Below are 17,315 nucleotides of genomic sequence, written 5' to 3' on the forward strand. Positions count from 1 at the left end.
ATAAATCAAGTTTTTCAAAATATTCTAATTTACTGGCTTTTACCTGTATATATATATCCATCCATCCATTTTCTACCGCTTATTCCCTTCGGGGTCGCGGGGATATATATATATATATATATATATATATATATATATATATACAGTGTTGGGTTAGTTACTGAAAACCAGTAACTAGTTACAGTTACTAGTTACTTTATTTCAAAAGTAACTCAGTTACTAACTCAGTTACTTACACCAAAAAGTAATGCGTTACTGTGAAAAGTAACTATTTAGTTACTTCTTTTTTTCTTTTTTTTTTTTAAAAGCTCCCATTAATGCCCTTTTTGCCTTCATTTCAGTACTGTTATTGCACTGGAGAATAATAAAATCTGTTGATCAACTTGACATGCATTTTTATTTTCCTTTTAACATAATTAATGAAAAACAGTGCAACATAAAAAGGCATTCCTCCTTTCTTTAAACTTGGACCAATGACCATTAATAAAAAACAAGTTTAAGTGCAACATAAGAAGAAACATCATCTTCGTTGAAACATAGGTAGTGAAATAAAGCCTGACATCTGGAGTGATGCTGCTGTCTTCCACACTTGGAGCCATGGATTGTAGAATACTTGTTTTCAGTGGCAGGATCATTGACACAGATGGTGAAGTTTCAGTGCTCAGTAGAGATGGAACACTTTTGAGGGGTTTAAGCACCTAGAGGACCTCATCTGCCACTCTCACATCATCATCAGACAGGGTGACATTTGTCTTCAGGGTGTTGTGGGTCAATGCAGAGTATATAGCTGCCTGCTGCTCCAACATATCATAAGTGGAGTTCCACCTCGTTGGGACATCATGTATGAGCAGGCAGCTTTAGCATTTCTTGCTTTGTCTTAAGCACATGAGCAGCTGTTGTGCTTGGGTGGAAGTAGGAAACCTTCCTGATCCTCCCAAAGAGGCGCTCCATCCTATTGACTGAGATTCCCTTCTGTGATGCCAAATTCACTACATGTGCAAAGCACCTATCTGTGGTCCCAGTCCTGCCTCATTCTCTGTAATTATTTGATTTTTGGCATTATCACGTGTGACTGGGATATCTTTATCTTCCATTCCTCCACTGCTTGTGTCAGTACCTGCGCAAATGTGACTCTCGTAGAGGGGGCGTGTCTTCTCATCTCCCAGTCTGCTGTGATGAAGTGAGCGCTTATAGTTCCGCTGGACGTCCACCCGTCTGTCATGAGCGCAACAGCTGATGCTCGGGATAGTTCATCCACAACTTTTTTCTTCTCCTGCTCATAAAGATCTGGCACAATCTTATTGCTGAAGTGGGTGCGCGACGGGATGTCGTAACGTGGTTCAAGCACGTTCAGCATGTGTTTAAAACCCTCGTTTTGCACAACCGAGTCTGCACTTATAAACACACCGATTAAATGGCGCGGGGCGTTCAAGCTCCTCCGTTACTCCGCTCGCCATGACCACGCTGTGTGTGGACTGAAAGTGCCAACAACTCTTTTTTTTTTGTTTCATGTATCAAACCGCGGATCAGTTGTGTGCCTCACCACACCCACACACACACACACACATAGACCGCGCCTCTTTTCTTCTCTCCGGCTTGTGACAGAGGAAGATTCAGAAGAACGACACCGCAGCGCTTCTGTTTCTAGCCGATACTACATCAAAAGTAACGTAAAATAACGCAGTAACGCATCATGTAGTAACGGTAACTAAATTACTGAATAAAAAAAATAACGCGTTAGATTACTAGTTACCGCCGAAACTAACGGCGTTACAGTAACGCGTTAGTCCCAACACTGTATATATATATATATATATATATATATATATATATATATATATGAAATACTTGACTTGGTGAATTCTAGCTGTAAATATACTCCTCCCCTCTTAACCACGCCCCCGACCACGCCTCCGCCCCAACCACGCCCCCCGCAACCACCCCCCAGCCCCCACCTCCCGAAATTGGAGGTCTCAAGGTTGGCAAGTATGAACACGGGCATGTCTGGATGACTCGCCTCCATCTTTCCAGTGGTTAGTTACGGTTGTCTGCGATGAGGTTGCGACTTGTCCAGGGTGTACGCCGCCTTCCGCCCGATTGTAGCTGAGATAGGCTCCAGTGCCCCCCGCTACCCCAAAGGGAATAAGCGGTAGAAAATGGATGGATGGAGTTACGATTGTTATTAAGCTGGCTGTGGCACGTTCTTTCTGTCACTTCCTGTGTGGGGCGCGGTCTTTCTGACTTCACTTCCTCTCCGAACTCAGTTTGTAAACGATCAATGAGTCCATACAGAGCTAAGAGCCGGAGATTCAAGAAATACACGGTGCACTTACCCGTGTAAAAAATTGTCCGAGGAGGAGGACCTTAAACGATGGATTAGTGTGGCTGAAACGGGGCTTAGGCTAAATAATTATTCGTTTAAGGGGTTATCCGGCTTAGTGTAGACATAGCCTTAGATTGGACAGCTGTAGTCTAAGGGCCTGGTGCAGGATCCATGGTCATTATCCTCTACAAGAGGGGACATGCCCAGACAAGGATGGTTTTTCTTTACTCATGTGCAAAAAAAAGTTGTTAAGATACAATGACGTGAGATGCAAGAAGTGACAAGAGTGAAGCCATCCTTGTCTGGGCATGTCCCCTCTTGTGGAGGATAATACATGTAATGTACATTCAGCATTCCTATGAACATGGACTAAGGGAGCGATACATCAAATTGTATTTAGCACTGTGTCTGCATTTGTTTCAGGATATCGCACAGGGATGTCTTAGAGGCCGGGCCGACCAGTGGTTCTTTCAAACCATCCGGCGTCTACGCTCGCTCCGATGGCGATTGGAGTCCCATCCAGAGGTGCCTTACTCACTCGCATTAAAATAAGATAATAATTAAGTTGTCAAAAAAACGTTAATAAAGCTGCTTTTTCCCAGTCCTGGAAGCTCCCGTCCCACATCCCCTAAGAGTGACTCTGAGCTGGTGATCAAGCCGTCCAGCACAGTCAGTCAGGATGCAGCCATGCACTGGGCGTGGGGTGAGCTGCCCCAGGCTGCTACTGTAAGCATCTTATTTATACCTCCTGTGAATTAATGATTCATCTCCTTCACGGAACATGAAGCCCATCAGCAATATCCTCTTCCCTTCCTAGCCGTCCTTTCTCTCAATGAAATCCAAGCCGCCGCCACCATCCCCGCCGCCTACCTGTTCCATGTCCATCCCCGTATCGGAGAGCACGCACTTCAGAGTGATTACCCACGAGGACGCGCTGGCGATGGAGACCGACTCCGTGAGGATGGAGACTCAACCCATTACTGCAGAGCCTCAGGAGAGCGTGGCGTCCCGTATGATGTCAGAAATGGAGGAGACAACATCCCGTCCACCTGGAAAGACAGACTCACCATCTAAGAAAAAAGGTAACATTAAAAAAGTGTTGACCAATCGATACATTATATTGAAAATCTGTATTTTGGTAGACAAACGGAGTCGACATCTTGGCGCTGATGGAGTCTACCTGGATGACATCACGGATCTGGAGCCTGAAGTGGCCGCCTTGTATTTCCCAAAGAGGTATTGCTGAACACTTTTATGTCTATGCGTTCTCTTTTTTTACACTTTTCATTCACTTTTTTTTTTTCTCACAGTGATGGAGGCGGGGCGTTGAGGAGCATCTCAGATCCGGGCCTCCACAGCACCAGTCACTCGCCGCAGTCGCACAGCTCGGGAGGAGACAGCGGAGTGGATAGCTACAACGACCCCGTGAACGACTTGCCGTCCATCGGCATCTCGCTGTGCGGCGGCCTCAGCGACAACAAGGAGATCACCAACGGTAGGGAAGAGAGAGTGACCTAAAAAGAGTGTCCACAGTAGGGATGGGTACCTTTCACATTTGAATCTACATGGTACCAATTTCCGAAACCTGGCACTCGATATCGGTACTTTACGGTACCAATTTTTGGTACTTTTGTGTATGTTACTGTGTTAATAAATGTTAATTGTTTAATAATAAAATAACAAATTGTAATGTAAGATTTAAAAATGAGCCGATTATAACTGCTGTCCAGTTTTATATATTTATTTGTTAAGTTAAGTTAAAGTACCAATGATTGTCACACACACAATAAGTATGGTGAAATGTGTCCTCTGCATTTGACCCATCCCTCTGTTCACCCCCTGGGAGGTGAGGGGAGCAGTGAGCAGCAGCGGTGGCCGCGCTCGGGAATAATATTTTGTTATTACATTTCTGACTCTCATTTGCAAGTATTTTATTGTAGACTTTGCATGCAGTTGCAATAACAAGGCGTTAGATGTCAGTAGTGTATAAGCAATGATGTGTTGCCTAGTCAGAGAGTAGTCTTTGCCAGTCTAGTCCTTTGTTGCAGCCTTCAGTGCACTCTACTGTTTATACTGTAAGTATTGTACTTATTGTACATTTGCTATTTGATTGTTAAGTGCATCTTAATTGTAACTTTCATTACCAAATTTGGCTGTGTTGAAATCGCCATGTAAAATTGCTAATGTAATCAGTGGCATGTATATGGCAACGCCAGTGTAAATTGGCATCTCGCTAGCGCATTTTGGAAAGGTGGAGCCTTACTTTACTTTTGAGTGTTTTCCATCAGGCATACTTGCTTTGTTGGCATAAAAAAATGCTACAATACCTGAAGGCAGTTTGACTGCGTTTGCTCTGAGTGCTCCTTGAGGGATTGTTTCGTCGCCAAGTGTTTTAGACCATGTTTTTAGTCTGCAACTGGATGTAACGTCATGAGCAACAAAGTTATCAAAATATGACACTGTTTGATTTTACGTGAATCGATAACCGGTAATACCGACGTAATTTGGTCGGTGTCGATAAAGGTACAATATTTTGTTCCCATCTTTGGTCCAAGATGTGGCATGGGGGCCTTTTGTGGAGAAAGACAGGATTTCCACGAAGTTTTGTGAATTTCTCACACCACAGCTTGAGGAAGTTTATGTATTTCAGCACCCTTGGTCGCCTTTAATTGTAAAACGGCAGGCAGAAAGTGTCTCTTCAGATGTAGGAATTTTGTATCTAAACCAGAGTAAGGCAGTTATGGAAATATTTTTTGGTCTTCCGGGGAGCTAAAGACTTACCTCGCAGTCACTACTCCTCTGCCACCCGGTTTAAAGTGTGCCTGCTTGCACTTACAGAGCAGTTCCACGAGAAGATCATCTCGTACCAGCAGTTTGTACAGAACCCCTCCGTCATCGACGACCCCAACCTGGTGGTGAAAATTGGCTCCAAGTGAGACGCTTGCTAGGAAATATCTAAAAACTCTATACTGTATATTGTATATACAGTACAAGCCAAAGGTTTGGACACACCTTCTCAGTTTGAATGCGTTTTCTTTATTTTCATGACTATTTACATCGTGGATTGTCAGAGAAGGCATCAAAACTATGACACCTGTGAAGTGAAAACCATTTCAGGTGACTACCTCTTGAAGCTCATCGAGAGAATGCCAAGAGTGTGCAAAGCAGTAATCAGAGCAAAGGGTGGCTATTTTGAAGAAATTAGAATATAAAACATGTTTTCAGATATTTCACCTTTTTTGTTAAGTACGTAACTCCACATGTGTTCATTCATAGTTTTGATGCCTTCAGTGACAATCTACAATGTAAATAGTCATGAAAATAAAGAAAACGCATTTAATGAGAAGTTGTGTCCAAACTTTTGGCCTGTACTATATATATATATATATATATATATATATATATATATATATATATATATATATATATATATATATATATATATATATATATATATATATATATATATATGTGTGTGTGTGTGTGTGTGTGTGTGCGTGTATGTGCATATATATATTATATATATATATACTGTATATATGTGTGTGTGTGTGTGTGTGTGTATATGTATATATATATATATATATGTGTGTGTGTGTGTGTGTATATATACACATATATATGTAATTATATATATATATATATATAATATATATTTATACATGTACTGTATACATGTATACATATACATATGTGAATCATACATATATGTATGTATATATGAATCAATATGTGTGTGTATGTATATATATATATATATATATATATATATATATATATATATATATATATATATATATATATATATATTAGTATACAAATACACTTTGGTTTCCTCTCTCAGATACTATAATTGGATCACTGCCGCACCCATCATGCTGGCGATGCAAGCCTTTCAGAAGCCATTACCAAAGGTAGGAAAGCATACACACACACACAGACACACACACACACACACACACACACACACTGTAGATATAACTGACACACTCCCATTGATTTGTGTGTCTCTAAACCTGCAACTACTTGTTAGCATATTTTCCTTACTTAAACTCTGCCTTCTGTACCTCCTTCCTCGTTAATTTACATCCCCTTCCTTCCAATGCATCCATTAGTACTCCTGTCTCTCTATTATTTACTCAGCCTTAGACCACCTCGTCTGCTGTGTGACTGACCTGCTGAGCTACTGCTCTGTAACCTCATCATTCGCATCCATTCCTACATTCTTCTCTTCCGTAATATTCATTTATGGTCTGCTTCGGCATCTGTTGTCTAAGTGTTTATTTTTCCCGCTGTTTGGTTTGGGTTGTCCTGTGGTACCCGCTCCAGGCAGCAGTGGAGAGCATCATGAAGGAGAAGATGCCCAAGAAGGGAGGGAGGTGGTGGTTCTCTTGGAGGGGCCGCAACAGCAACAGCAAATCTGTAATTTATTTACAACTTTGTTAATAATGTGTTTTGTCATGTAAGCATTAGTAAAGCACACATTTTTCTCTTGGCTAGGATTCCGTCTCGGAAAGTGGAGCCTGTGGGTCACCTGATGTTGGGACACTGGGCAGCAGGTGGGCAAACCTTCCTAAATGAGATGTCCCATTGTATACATTTTTTTTAAGCCTCAGATGTCCTAGAATGACGTGTTGGAAATGTGTTTCCCATATTTCTCATGGGATTTAGTTAAAAAGTGCTTTTACACACCGCTTTGTGTGTCTGCAGCTTTAATGCTAATGAGCCCGCATACCACTAGTGCCAAGTGTCAAAGTCAAGGCCTGCGGGCAATATCCGGCCCGCGGGCAATATCCGGCCCGCGATTGAATTATCTATGGCCCCCGGGATGATATTTGATTAGTATTAGAACCAGCCCGCAGGCCACAGCCACATGCTGCTGTTCTGCATGCACCAATACTCCATCAGTGTTGGCGCTAGGAATTTTCTACATTTTCTAAAACTTACCCCATCAAGTCATAAAAAAGGGGTCCCACAGTAAATTTTTGTGGTACCACTTTTTTTTAACCGTTTTGAAAACAAATGATAAATGTATGCATTATCCTGTTATATCTCACATTCTATATTGTGTTTTGGGAAACGGTTGTCATAAACGTTACTTAAGTCATAAAAAAAATTATGCAAAAGAAAACATGTTTATGCATTTGTAAATGTATTCAGCTATTCATTCACTTTCTTCTTTCCTTCATAGATCTAAACTTTACCACTGCCGGTATTTTTTTCTATATTTTTATTGTAATATTTTCAGAATGTGCTTGTTCTATTTTTGGCCAAAGTACAACAAAGAAAACAATCTGAAGTTGTCTTTATGTTTTAGTTTTAATGCCATGATTTTAATAGTCCGGCCGGCGTGTGCACAGATTTTCCTCCAAGCGGCCCCTGAGCTAAAATTAGTTTGACACCCCTGCACTAGTGGTCCGCAGGCTCCATCTAGTGGTACGCCAAAGAATCACTTAAGTAAATATTCAAACACAGTGTTGCTGTTCAAACTGTGTGTAAATGTTACAAGTATATTTAAGTATTAAATATACTTGTTAAATAAAACCTCTTCCTTGTTTTTAATGAACATTTAGGCCTATTTCGCTACTGTATTTTAATGTTGGTCATTATGGTGGTACTTGGAGAGCCAAGGGTTTTCTGAGGTGGTACTTTGTGAAAAAAGAGAACCACTGGTTTAGAGTGTGTGTCTCTAAAGAGAGACACTTTTTACATATACTGTGTAACTCTGCACTTGTACAACATAATAGATATATCATATATCATAAACAACATAACATTGAGGAGTGGAACAAAAGAACACAAACGTTTTCAACGCCAGAATAGCTATGGTATCTTAACAGCGACATCATGCGAGGTTAGCCATTCAGTGAAGAAGAAAAACAATTATACGTACAGACGAATTGTTGGCTACAGGCTTTTGTTTTAAGATGTGTAGCAAAGCCCGTTTTCTTTTTTTCTTTTCTTATGACGCTTCCTCTGAAGTGGTGGCCGTAGACACACAATTAAATGCTAATGTCATCCTTTAAACCAGTGGTTCTCAATTATTTTCTGTCACGTACCCCCGAGGGGACAGACAGTCATTCAAGTTCCCCCTGAGAACTAGGTATTTATCCATATGTGTCAAGTTGAATTCAGTTTTTTACTTTTTTTCGTTTATTTTACCACCATAGAGTGTGTGCCTAATATGTAAAATAAAATGTTTGGTAAGTAAATGCAAAAATCCTCACATTTATTGGTGCAATACATCTTTGGACAATTTTGACCAGTATTTAAGGTCAAAGCATAATAACTTTGTATTTGTATCAATAAGTGCTTTAAGTACATTATGCTTGTGCAAGGTACTTTTTTTTAAACCTTTATTTCGTTAGCGCAGTTAGACTGGATGTGGCATGCTGCGCTATTTGTTAGGTTACGCCCAGAAGCAAAGAGGAGATGACACCACTGAGCACAGGAAACTTTAATCCAGAGCTCGGGAGGAGATACAAAGAACAATGGTACAGGAGGGAGTAGCCTGTGCCACGAAAAAAATAGTAAAAAACAAAGTGCAAAACAAAGGTGCCTAGAGGGAGGCAAGGAAGAGGCTGAGCACAAAAAGTCATTTTCTAATACTCACTAGAAAGTAAACAGGAAATACAGAACTAGACCAGGAGCAGGCATGTGGCTCAACAGAGAAAGATCCAACACCACCATGTGGACGCAATCAGCTTAAGAAGCCTGGTGGTGATCGCTTTCAGGCGCGCTGTAAGCTCCCCTGGCACCATGGAGAGAAAGACAAAACAAAAAGCAGAGCAAGCACAAAAACAAGGAAAAGCAGGCGTGTAATGACAAAAATGCCACGCTATTATTGTGAAGGGGGGAAAGTGTGCTGTGCTGTTCTCAGCTTGTCAAGTAAAAAGACGACTCACTTGAGGCTGTAAAAAAGAGAGCGCCTCTCAGGTTACTGTTTGTACATTCATCTTACATCCATGATGTCGTTCACAACAACACAATCAGATGCGATGTGTTGTGTGGGTGTATGGATTGTTTTTGCTAGCTTTAACGTCGTAGTTTAGTCGTTGTTTCAAGTGACTGTCTTAGTATAATTTCATAGTCATTAGAAGCCATAATCAAAATCAAAACTAAAATTTTATTAATGCCCAGCCCTAGCAAATATTAATCTTGTCCTACTTGAGGATATATTGTCCCTGGTTCAATCCCCACCTAATACCAACCTCGTCATGTCCGTTGTGTCCTGAGCAAGACACTTCACCCTTGCTCCTGATGGGTGCTGGTTAGCGCCTTGCATGGCAGCTCCCTCCATCAGTGTGTGAATGTGTGTGTGAATGGGTAAATGTGGAAGTAGTGTCAAAGCGCTTTGAGTACCTTGGAGGTAGAAAAGCGCTATACAAGTACAACCCATTTATCATTTATTTATTATATCTTGCCTAACATATTCATGATAAATCCAGGGACTATGTGTATCAATATGGATATATTTCCTGGTTAGCCTGTTGATTAGTTTGAGCCCTACTGCCATCTAGCTGGAAGCTTGTGTACTGTTCAAGCAAGAATAAAGTAGTTCCCAGCCCCCTCACGGACCTCCTAAGGCCCTATCAGGACCCCCTCCACTATTTGAGAATCACTGCCTTAAACCAACTTTTCTGACACGTTTGACAGCAGACTTAAAGAAGAGTCATCCTCCAGTGATGAAGAGCACAGGGCGGCCAAACACACTTTTACAAGCGTCCAATCAGAGCCCTGCGTCACCACAGGAAACACGTCGTATAAGAAAACGCTTCGCTTGACATCCGAACAGCTGGTGAGAACTCTGCGGACTGACACCGTCTTTGCCTTTTCAGGCTTTCATAATATTTCATATTTCTGTCTGTGTCACACACAAATGTACAGATTTCACTCCAGCTGCAAGACGGTCCTAACGACGTGGTGTTCAGTGTGACGACCCAGTACCAGGGAACATGTCGCTGTCAGGGAACCGTCTACCTCTGGAACTGGGATGACAAGATTATTATTTCCGACATTGACGGAACCATCACTAGGTGCGTCCCATGTGTACTATTCAGTTTGCACCTTTATCTTGATTTGCACCAAACCAACTAATCATTTTCTATCTATTTATATACATAGTGCTTTTCTAGGTACTGTATAAACAACATAGAAGTATAACCCATTATTATTATTATTATATATACATACTATCAATGGATCATTCCACCAACTTGGTGCCATTCGCTTGTTGTAACTCGTTCAACATAAACCTTTGTTTTTATAAGTTCTAAATCTGATAAAACACATTAAACCAGCTCAGTGGCCTTGTGGTTAGAGTGTCCGCCCTGAGATCGGGAAGTTGTGAGGTCAAATCCCGGCCGAGTCATACCAAAGACTACAAAAAAATGGGGCTAATTACCTCCCTGCTTGGCACTCAGCATAAAGAGTTGGAATTGCGGGTTAAATCACCAAATGATTGCCGAGCGTGGCGCACGCTGTTGCTCACTGCTCCCCTCGTCTCCTAGACGGTGAACATGGGGATGGGTCAAATGCAGAGGACACATTTCACCACACACAGTGTGGTGTGACAATCATTGGAACTTTAACTTTAACTTAAACTCCTCAAAATGTGTATCGGCCCATCTCAGGCAACTTTATTTCCTTTTTGTGGAAAGTTCCTAAGCAGAAGATTACTTTTTTTGAGTAACAGGATGGAAAGTAACAGGAGTGAGTTTATTTGCATTAAATCAGCAAAAATACATGACATGGAAATGAAGGCACACAGTATTTATGCCAAATTCCCGGTTTTCCCGAAATTCCAGGAATTCCGTGATACCATTTCTTAGTCATTCAGCAAAAAATAGTATTTTTCTAAATAAACAAATGACAATGAAAAAATTATTTAGGTAACACTATTCGTGTTTGCGCCAAATACGCCAATTTACGCAAACTCAACCAGTCAATTATCTGAGCCCTCACAGCTTTAGTCAATCAGCTTCATTTTCCCAATCAAGTTTTGCGCAAGTCAACTGTCTAATCATAACTTATGCTTGTTTCTTGTGTAGACGGAGCAGGAACAGCAACATGTAACATTATATCAACTGTCGATTGCTCAAATGGCACGATCATCCTCCCGCATATCTCAGAATTACTTCCGGTTCCCGTCGATAGCGCTAAGCTTTCTGGGTAATGAAGTATATAAACATTTAGTAACACCACAGCATCCTGACTTCCTAGTTTACATGTATTTATATATGTATTTAACCATTGTTTATCCAGGGTAAGGTAATTAGGAACATATTTTCATTTGCAATGCTGGCCTAACAAAGAGACAGCATACTGTACACTGTGCATGACAGATATGTTGAAGTGTGATGATGATCTCTCATTTACCAACTATAATTACCGCTATAGATTGCTCTCAACAGTTCACAAATGCTCTTAATGTGCAGGTGTAAATGTGTCACTTTTATTAGTTAAACTTTTAATGTGTTAAAATAGTACAATAATTTGACAATGAGCTCTGAGGATGTGCTTTTACTGTCTACTGTAAAGCCTGTGCGGTATAAGTAAAACATCTATATAGTACAGTATTTGTTTTCCAATTGTTGTTGAAATCTTGTGCTTTTTTTTAGGTTAAGGTTACAAGGAACACCTAAAACATTGATAAAACATTCATAAAATCACATGTTGCTTCAATGTTATTTAATAAAAATAAGCCTCAAAACTTTGCAACTTCCTGAAAAAGCTGCTCCAAATTCAGACAATTAAGGCCGCAACAATCACAAAAACCGTCCACAAAATACAGGCGGGACTAAATATACTGAAAAGTGTATTTTCTTTTGGCTTCCCATGAAAGGATGTGAATGATGCAACTTCCTGTAGACCATGTGACTAGTGAAATAGTCCACATTATTCACATGGGTTAATGTGATTTGTAGGACTGAGTGACAGCACTACTCATTGTGTGACTGCTCCAAAGCATTCACAAAATGCATCTATTTGTTCTTCAACTTAAACTTCTTCTTCAAACTGTTCAGCCTATTCGGGAATTGCGGGCTTTCCCTTGACAAATTCCAAAAATTCCCAGATTTCCCAGAATTCCAGGTTTTCCGGGGCATTTTTCCCATTCAAAATGAATTGGCCATTTTTCAAACTTCCACCATTTCCACATGTTTCAACCTATTCATACGATACCACCTTCAACACATTCCACCATTCTGGAAATTCAAACTATTATTTTTCCAAATTAAATAAAATTCCAGGATTTTTCAGAATTCCTGGTTTTCCAAAGCCCTATTTCCACCCCTCCTTCCACATTTTTCAACGCATTTCAACCGTTCCACCGTCAAAACATTCCTCCTAGTTAGGACAAAAATTTAAAAAATTCCCGGTTTTCCCAAAATTCCAGGAATTCCGTAATACCAATTCTCAATTCAACATGTTACTACTTCAACATTTCTCGACCGATTTGAAAAATTCCAACACCAATCATTTCAACTCATTCAGACCAGTCAAGTTTGTTACCATTCTCAAACAAATTCCAGATTTTCCCAAAATTCCCTAATACCATTTCATACTTCAACATTTCTTGACAGAATTAAACAATTACAACACCAACCAATTTAGCTCATTCAGGACATTCATGCTCTTATTAATTTTCCAAAAAATCCCTTTTCCCAAAATTCTCAAATTTCCAGGAAGTTCCCATTGAAATGAATGGGACATTTTTCCAAATTGCAAAATTCCCATATTTTTCAACCTATTCAAACCATTCCAACATTAACACACATCCTCTTATCCTGGACATTCAAACTAACACTTTCCCAAGTTCCAAGCCAAATTCTGGTTTTCCTGGAAATTCAAACTCTTCAACATTCAAACCATTCCAACATTCAAACTATTCTTATATTCATACCACATTCTGTCAGCATTTCAGTTCAACTTCAGCATTGGAGCATTCACACGCAATTCCTTAATCTAGTTTTAATTAAATTGCTTTGCTTTTTGAAGAAAAATAAAGTATAGTTGGCGTTGATGGTGTAACAAAAATATGTAAAGAATATTACATAATATAAATAAATACATAATTATATTTCATGGTGAAGTCTACTTTTAGGAAGCAGTGACAGACAAAAAATGCTTTTCCTCCAATCTTTTTAATTGTATTTATTAAAGATAGAATCAGAGACTTTCTTCAATAACAAAAAAAACATTTATTTAATTGTGGCCCTGATTGGTTAGAATGGCCCACATACAGTACTCTAATGCAGGTTGTCTTTGACAACATTGTCATTTATGCTTATATCACAAATATATTGCATAGTAGCAACATTTGAAAGTGCATGCAGAGCTCGATGAACAGATGCCGATCAAGGTTTAAGATCTTTTCACCCACCCGCTTTTTTCTTTGTCTTAAATGTAAGAGTTTGGAACATTTCTGTGTTTGCTTCCAGGTCGGACACGCTGGGTCACATCCTGCCCACCCTGGGTAAAGACTGGACCCACCAGGGCATTGCACAGCTCTACCATAAAGTCAGCCAGTAAGCACACCATCACTACTGGACATTAAAGAGCTGGTATTTTCAGTGTCTCACCATCATCATCCTTATTTCTCCACCAAGGAACGGCTACAAGTTCCTGTACTGTTCAGCTCGCGCTATCGGCATGGCGGACATGACGCGGGGCTACCTGCACTGGGTCAATGAGAGGGGCACCATGCTGCCTGTGGGGCCGGTGCTTCTGAGCCCCAGCAGCCTCTTTTCAGCCTTGCACAGGTCTGACACACACACACACACGCACACACACACACACACACACACACGAACACTACTCCGAAAGGAGAAACAAAATATGATATGTCATTTGTGTGTGTATTTTTAACAGGGAGGTCATCGAGAAGAAGCCCGAGAAGTTCAAGGTGGAATGTCTAAATGATATCAAGAACCTCTTCTACCCGAACTCACAGCCGTTCTACGCAGCGTTTGGCAACAGGCCAACGGTAGAAACACACACACATATACATACACACTTTATTGCTACAATGGAACTAGATTTAACTCTGATTTGTTCGATTTTTCCTCATAATAAATAATTTTAACTGCCATAAATGTGCGACAAGAAGCTGACTAACCGCTAATAAAATGTTACGGTCCTGTCCCGCTTCCCCGCATATCAATAACGTTCTGTTTCCTACTCTGTGGTTATCATCACACTGTCCATCCATGCTGTCAGGACGTGTTCTCGTACAAGGAAGTCGGCGTGCCACTGAACAGGATCTTCACGGTGAACCCCAAAGGAGAGCTGGTGCAGGAACACGCCAAGACCAACATCTCATCGTGCGTCCACTTTGCTAAAATTGCTTTAAAAAAAAACAACAACATACTTTTATTGACTTTTATTCATCTCCAGGTATGTACGGCTGTGCGAGGTGGTGGACCACATGTTCCCTCTAAAGATGAGAGCCTCGTCCTTGGACTTTCCCTGCTCGGACACCTACAGCCACTTCACATACTGGAGGGAGCAGATTCTCCTGGTGGAGCGTCAGGGAACTACACCTCCATGCACCCCCATCCTTGGCAGCTGACAATGATGCAACAAAGAGCACTGTTCTCCAAAATATGACTGTCTTAGTGGACGCACCAGTAATAATTTATTCAGGGCAGCTTTATTGAGCACTTTTGAAATGAAGTGAGCCTTTATTTTTAGTAGAGGAGCTAAACTTGGTGCCAAATATTCAGTATCCATTTGTTAAGGAAATAGTATCGGTATGCATATGCAGGTAGTATATGTGTGTAATCATCGAATTTCAGGAGATGGTATATGTATGCATATGCAAGTACCATATGTGTGTAATAATCAATAGAAAAATAACAGGATAATGTGAAGCACATTTTTTAAAGTGACTATTTATTGTTATACTGTTATAATATGCACAATATTTTTGAATGTAGCGTGGCATTAAATGCCTTTTCATGTTATTTGCAATATTTTTAATAAGCTCACCTCAGTTGTATTGCAAGTAGCCTTCAGCTGGTATGTGACTGTTACAAAAAAGCGGCATTCATCAATCAAAAACACAGTGCAGTGTTTCTAAATTAAACAAAATGAGCTTTTTTGTAGCAAATGCTGCTATCATTATAATCTGCCAGATGATGTGTGTATTTAGTATATATGTACTTATATATATATATATATATATATATATATGCTTCAAAATGTGTGTATTCTTTCTGTGAAAGAGTTGAAATGTACTGAAATTGTTTTCTTATATTTGCCTGAATATTACAATTTCTAGTTTAGACCAAATAGCGTAATCAAAGTCAAATAAATTGTCTCACTGAACAATTACATTGTTTTTAATGTCACTACAGGGGGAATGTCTTGTGGGTTTTTGTCGCAGTAGCCTACTGTATAGTGCAGTGGTAATAAATACATATTAACCTATTTTGTTGCATCAAAAATATTCAAACTGAATATTTTATTTACAGATGTTATTTTTAAATCAGATTTTTCTCCTTTTTTTCCAGTCCTATCATACGTTGGATTGAGTTTTTGCTGAGTAGGTAGTAATTTGTGAGGCACTATAATTTGTGTCCCAAAGAATAACATTTTGCAAATTGAAATGCAACACTAAAAAAATGGCCCTAGTGTGTGAATGTGAGTGTGAATGTTGTCTGTCTATCTGTGTTGGCCCTGCGATGAGGTGGCGACTTGTCCAGAGTGTACGCCGCCTACCGCCCGTGTGCAGCTGAGATAGGTTCCTGCACCCCCCGACCCCGAAAGGGACAAGCGGTAGAAAATGGATGGATGGATGGAAATAGATCTATGGTGTTGGGAGAGAGGACCAAGACAGCACAACAGCATCAAAAGGACAACAAGTGTTGGCAAGAAAAGGACAAATCACAAACTGAGAACAATTCTCCAGAAAGACACATTACTCAAAGATTACAAGGCATTTTAACATACAAAACCCAAAACCAGTGAAGTTGGCACGTTGTGTAAATCGTAAATAAAAACAGAATACAATGATTTGCAAATCCTTTTCATCTTATATTCAATAAATAGACTGCAAAGACAAGATATTTAATGTTCGAACTGAGAAACTTATTTTTTTTTTGCAAATAATCATTAACTGAAATTTTTTAATGGCAGCAACACATTGCAAAAAAGTTGGCACAGGGGCATTTTTTACCACTGTGTTACATGGCCTCTCTTTTTAACAACACTCAGTAAACGTTTGGGAACTGATGAGAACAAGTTTTGAAGCTTTTCAGATGGAATTCTTTCCCATTCTTGCTTGATGTACAGCTTAAGTTGTTCAACAGTCCGGGGTCTCTGTTGTGGTATTTTAGGTTTCATATTGCGCCACACATTTTCAATGAGAGACAGGTCTGGACTACAGGCAGGCCAGTCTAGTACCCGCACTCTTTTACTACGAAGCCACACTGTTGTAACACGTGCAGAATGTGGCTTGGCATTGTCTTGCTGAAATAAGCAGGGGCGTCCATGAAAAAGACATTGCTTGGATGGCAACATATGTTGCTCCAAAACCCGTATGTACCTTTCAGCTTTAATGGTGCCTTCACAGGTGTGTAAATTACCCATGCCTTGGACACTAATACACTCCCATGCCATTACAGATGCTGGCTTTTGAACTTTGCGCCTATAACAGTCCAGATGGTTTTTCCTCTTAGGTCCGGAGGACACGGCATCCAGTTTTCAAAAACAATTTGGAATGTGGACTCGTCAGACCACAGAACACTTTTCCACTTTGCATCAGTCCATCTTAGATGAGCTGTGGCCCAGCGAAGCCGGCGGTGTTTCTGGGTGTTGTTGATAAATGGCTTTCGCTTTGCATAGTAGAGTTTTAACTTGCACTTACAGATGTAACGACGAACTGTAGTTACTGACAGTGGTTTTCTGAAGTGTTCCTTAGCCCATGTGGTGATATCCTTTACAAATCGATGTCGCTTTTTTATGCAGTACAGCCTGAAAGTGATTTCTC

At 40.2% G+C, this 17,315-nt stretch overlaps 1 protein-coding gene across 4 annotated transcripts in view; it reads left to right on the top strand.

The window, feature by feature from the left end:
* The window catches only part of lpin1b (lipin 1b), a 35,963-nt gene extending 20,272 nt beyond the window's left edge, over positions 1-15,691 (top strand). For 3 of the 4 annotated variants that reach the window (XM_061929454.2, XM_061929457.2, XM_061929456.2), the window contains 16 exons: positions 2,747-2,848; positions 2,926-3,049; positions 3,141-3,405; positions 3,466-3,559; positions 3,634-3,818; positions 5,162-5,255; positions 6,168-6,237; positions 6,653-6,745; positions 6,824-6,882; positions 9,980-10,121; positions 10,211-10,359; positions 13,765-13,851; positions 13,933-14,085; positions 14,195-14,309; positions 14,543-14,646; positions 14,720-15,690. In XM_061929454.2, the coding sequence (XP_061785438.1) occupies positions 2,747-2,848; positions 2,926-3,049; positions 3,141-3,405; positions 3,466-3,559; positions 3,634-3,818; positions 5,162-5,255; positions 6,168-6,237; positions 6,653-6,745; positions 6,824-6,882; positions 9,980-10,121; positions 10,211-10,359; positions 13,765-13,851; positions 13,933-14,085; positions 14,195-14,309; positions 14,543-14,646; positions 14,720-14,894 (2,011 nt within the window). In that variant the 3' untranslated portion in view covers positions 14,895-15,690. Of the gene's footprint in view, positions 1-2,746; positions 2,849-2,925; positions 3,050-3,140; positions 3,406-3,465; positions 3,560-3,633; positions 3,819-5,161; positions 5,256-6,167; positions 6,238-6,652; positions 6,746-6,823; positions 6,883-9,979; positions 10,122-10,210; positions 10,360-13,764; positions 13,852-13,932; positions 14,086-14,194; positions 14,310-14,542; positions 14,647-14,719 lie in introns of all 4 variants that reach the window. The other variant, XM_061929455.2, reaches the window with a different exon arrangement.
* The last annotated feature ends 1,624 nt before the right edge of the window (positions 15,692-17,315 follow it).

The sequence above is a fragment of the Nerophis lumbriciformis genome, linkage group LG34 (genome assembly GCF_033978685.3).
Source record: "Nerophis lumbriciformis linkage group LG34, RoL_Nlum_v2.1, whole genome shotgun sequence".
Classification (NCBI taxonomy): domain Eukaryota; kingdom Metazoa; phylum Chordata; class Actinopteri; order Syngnathiformes; family Syngnathidae; genus Nerophis; species Nerophis lumbriciformis.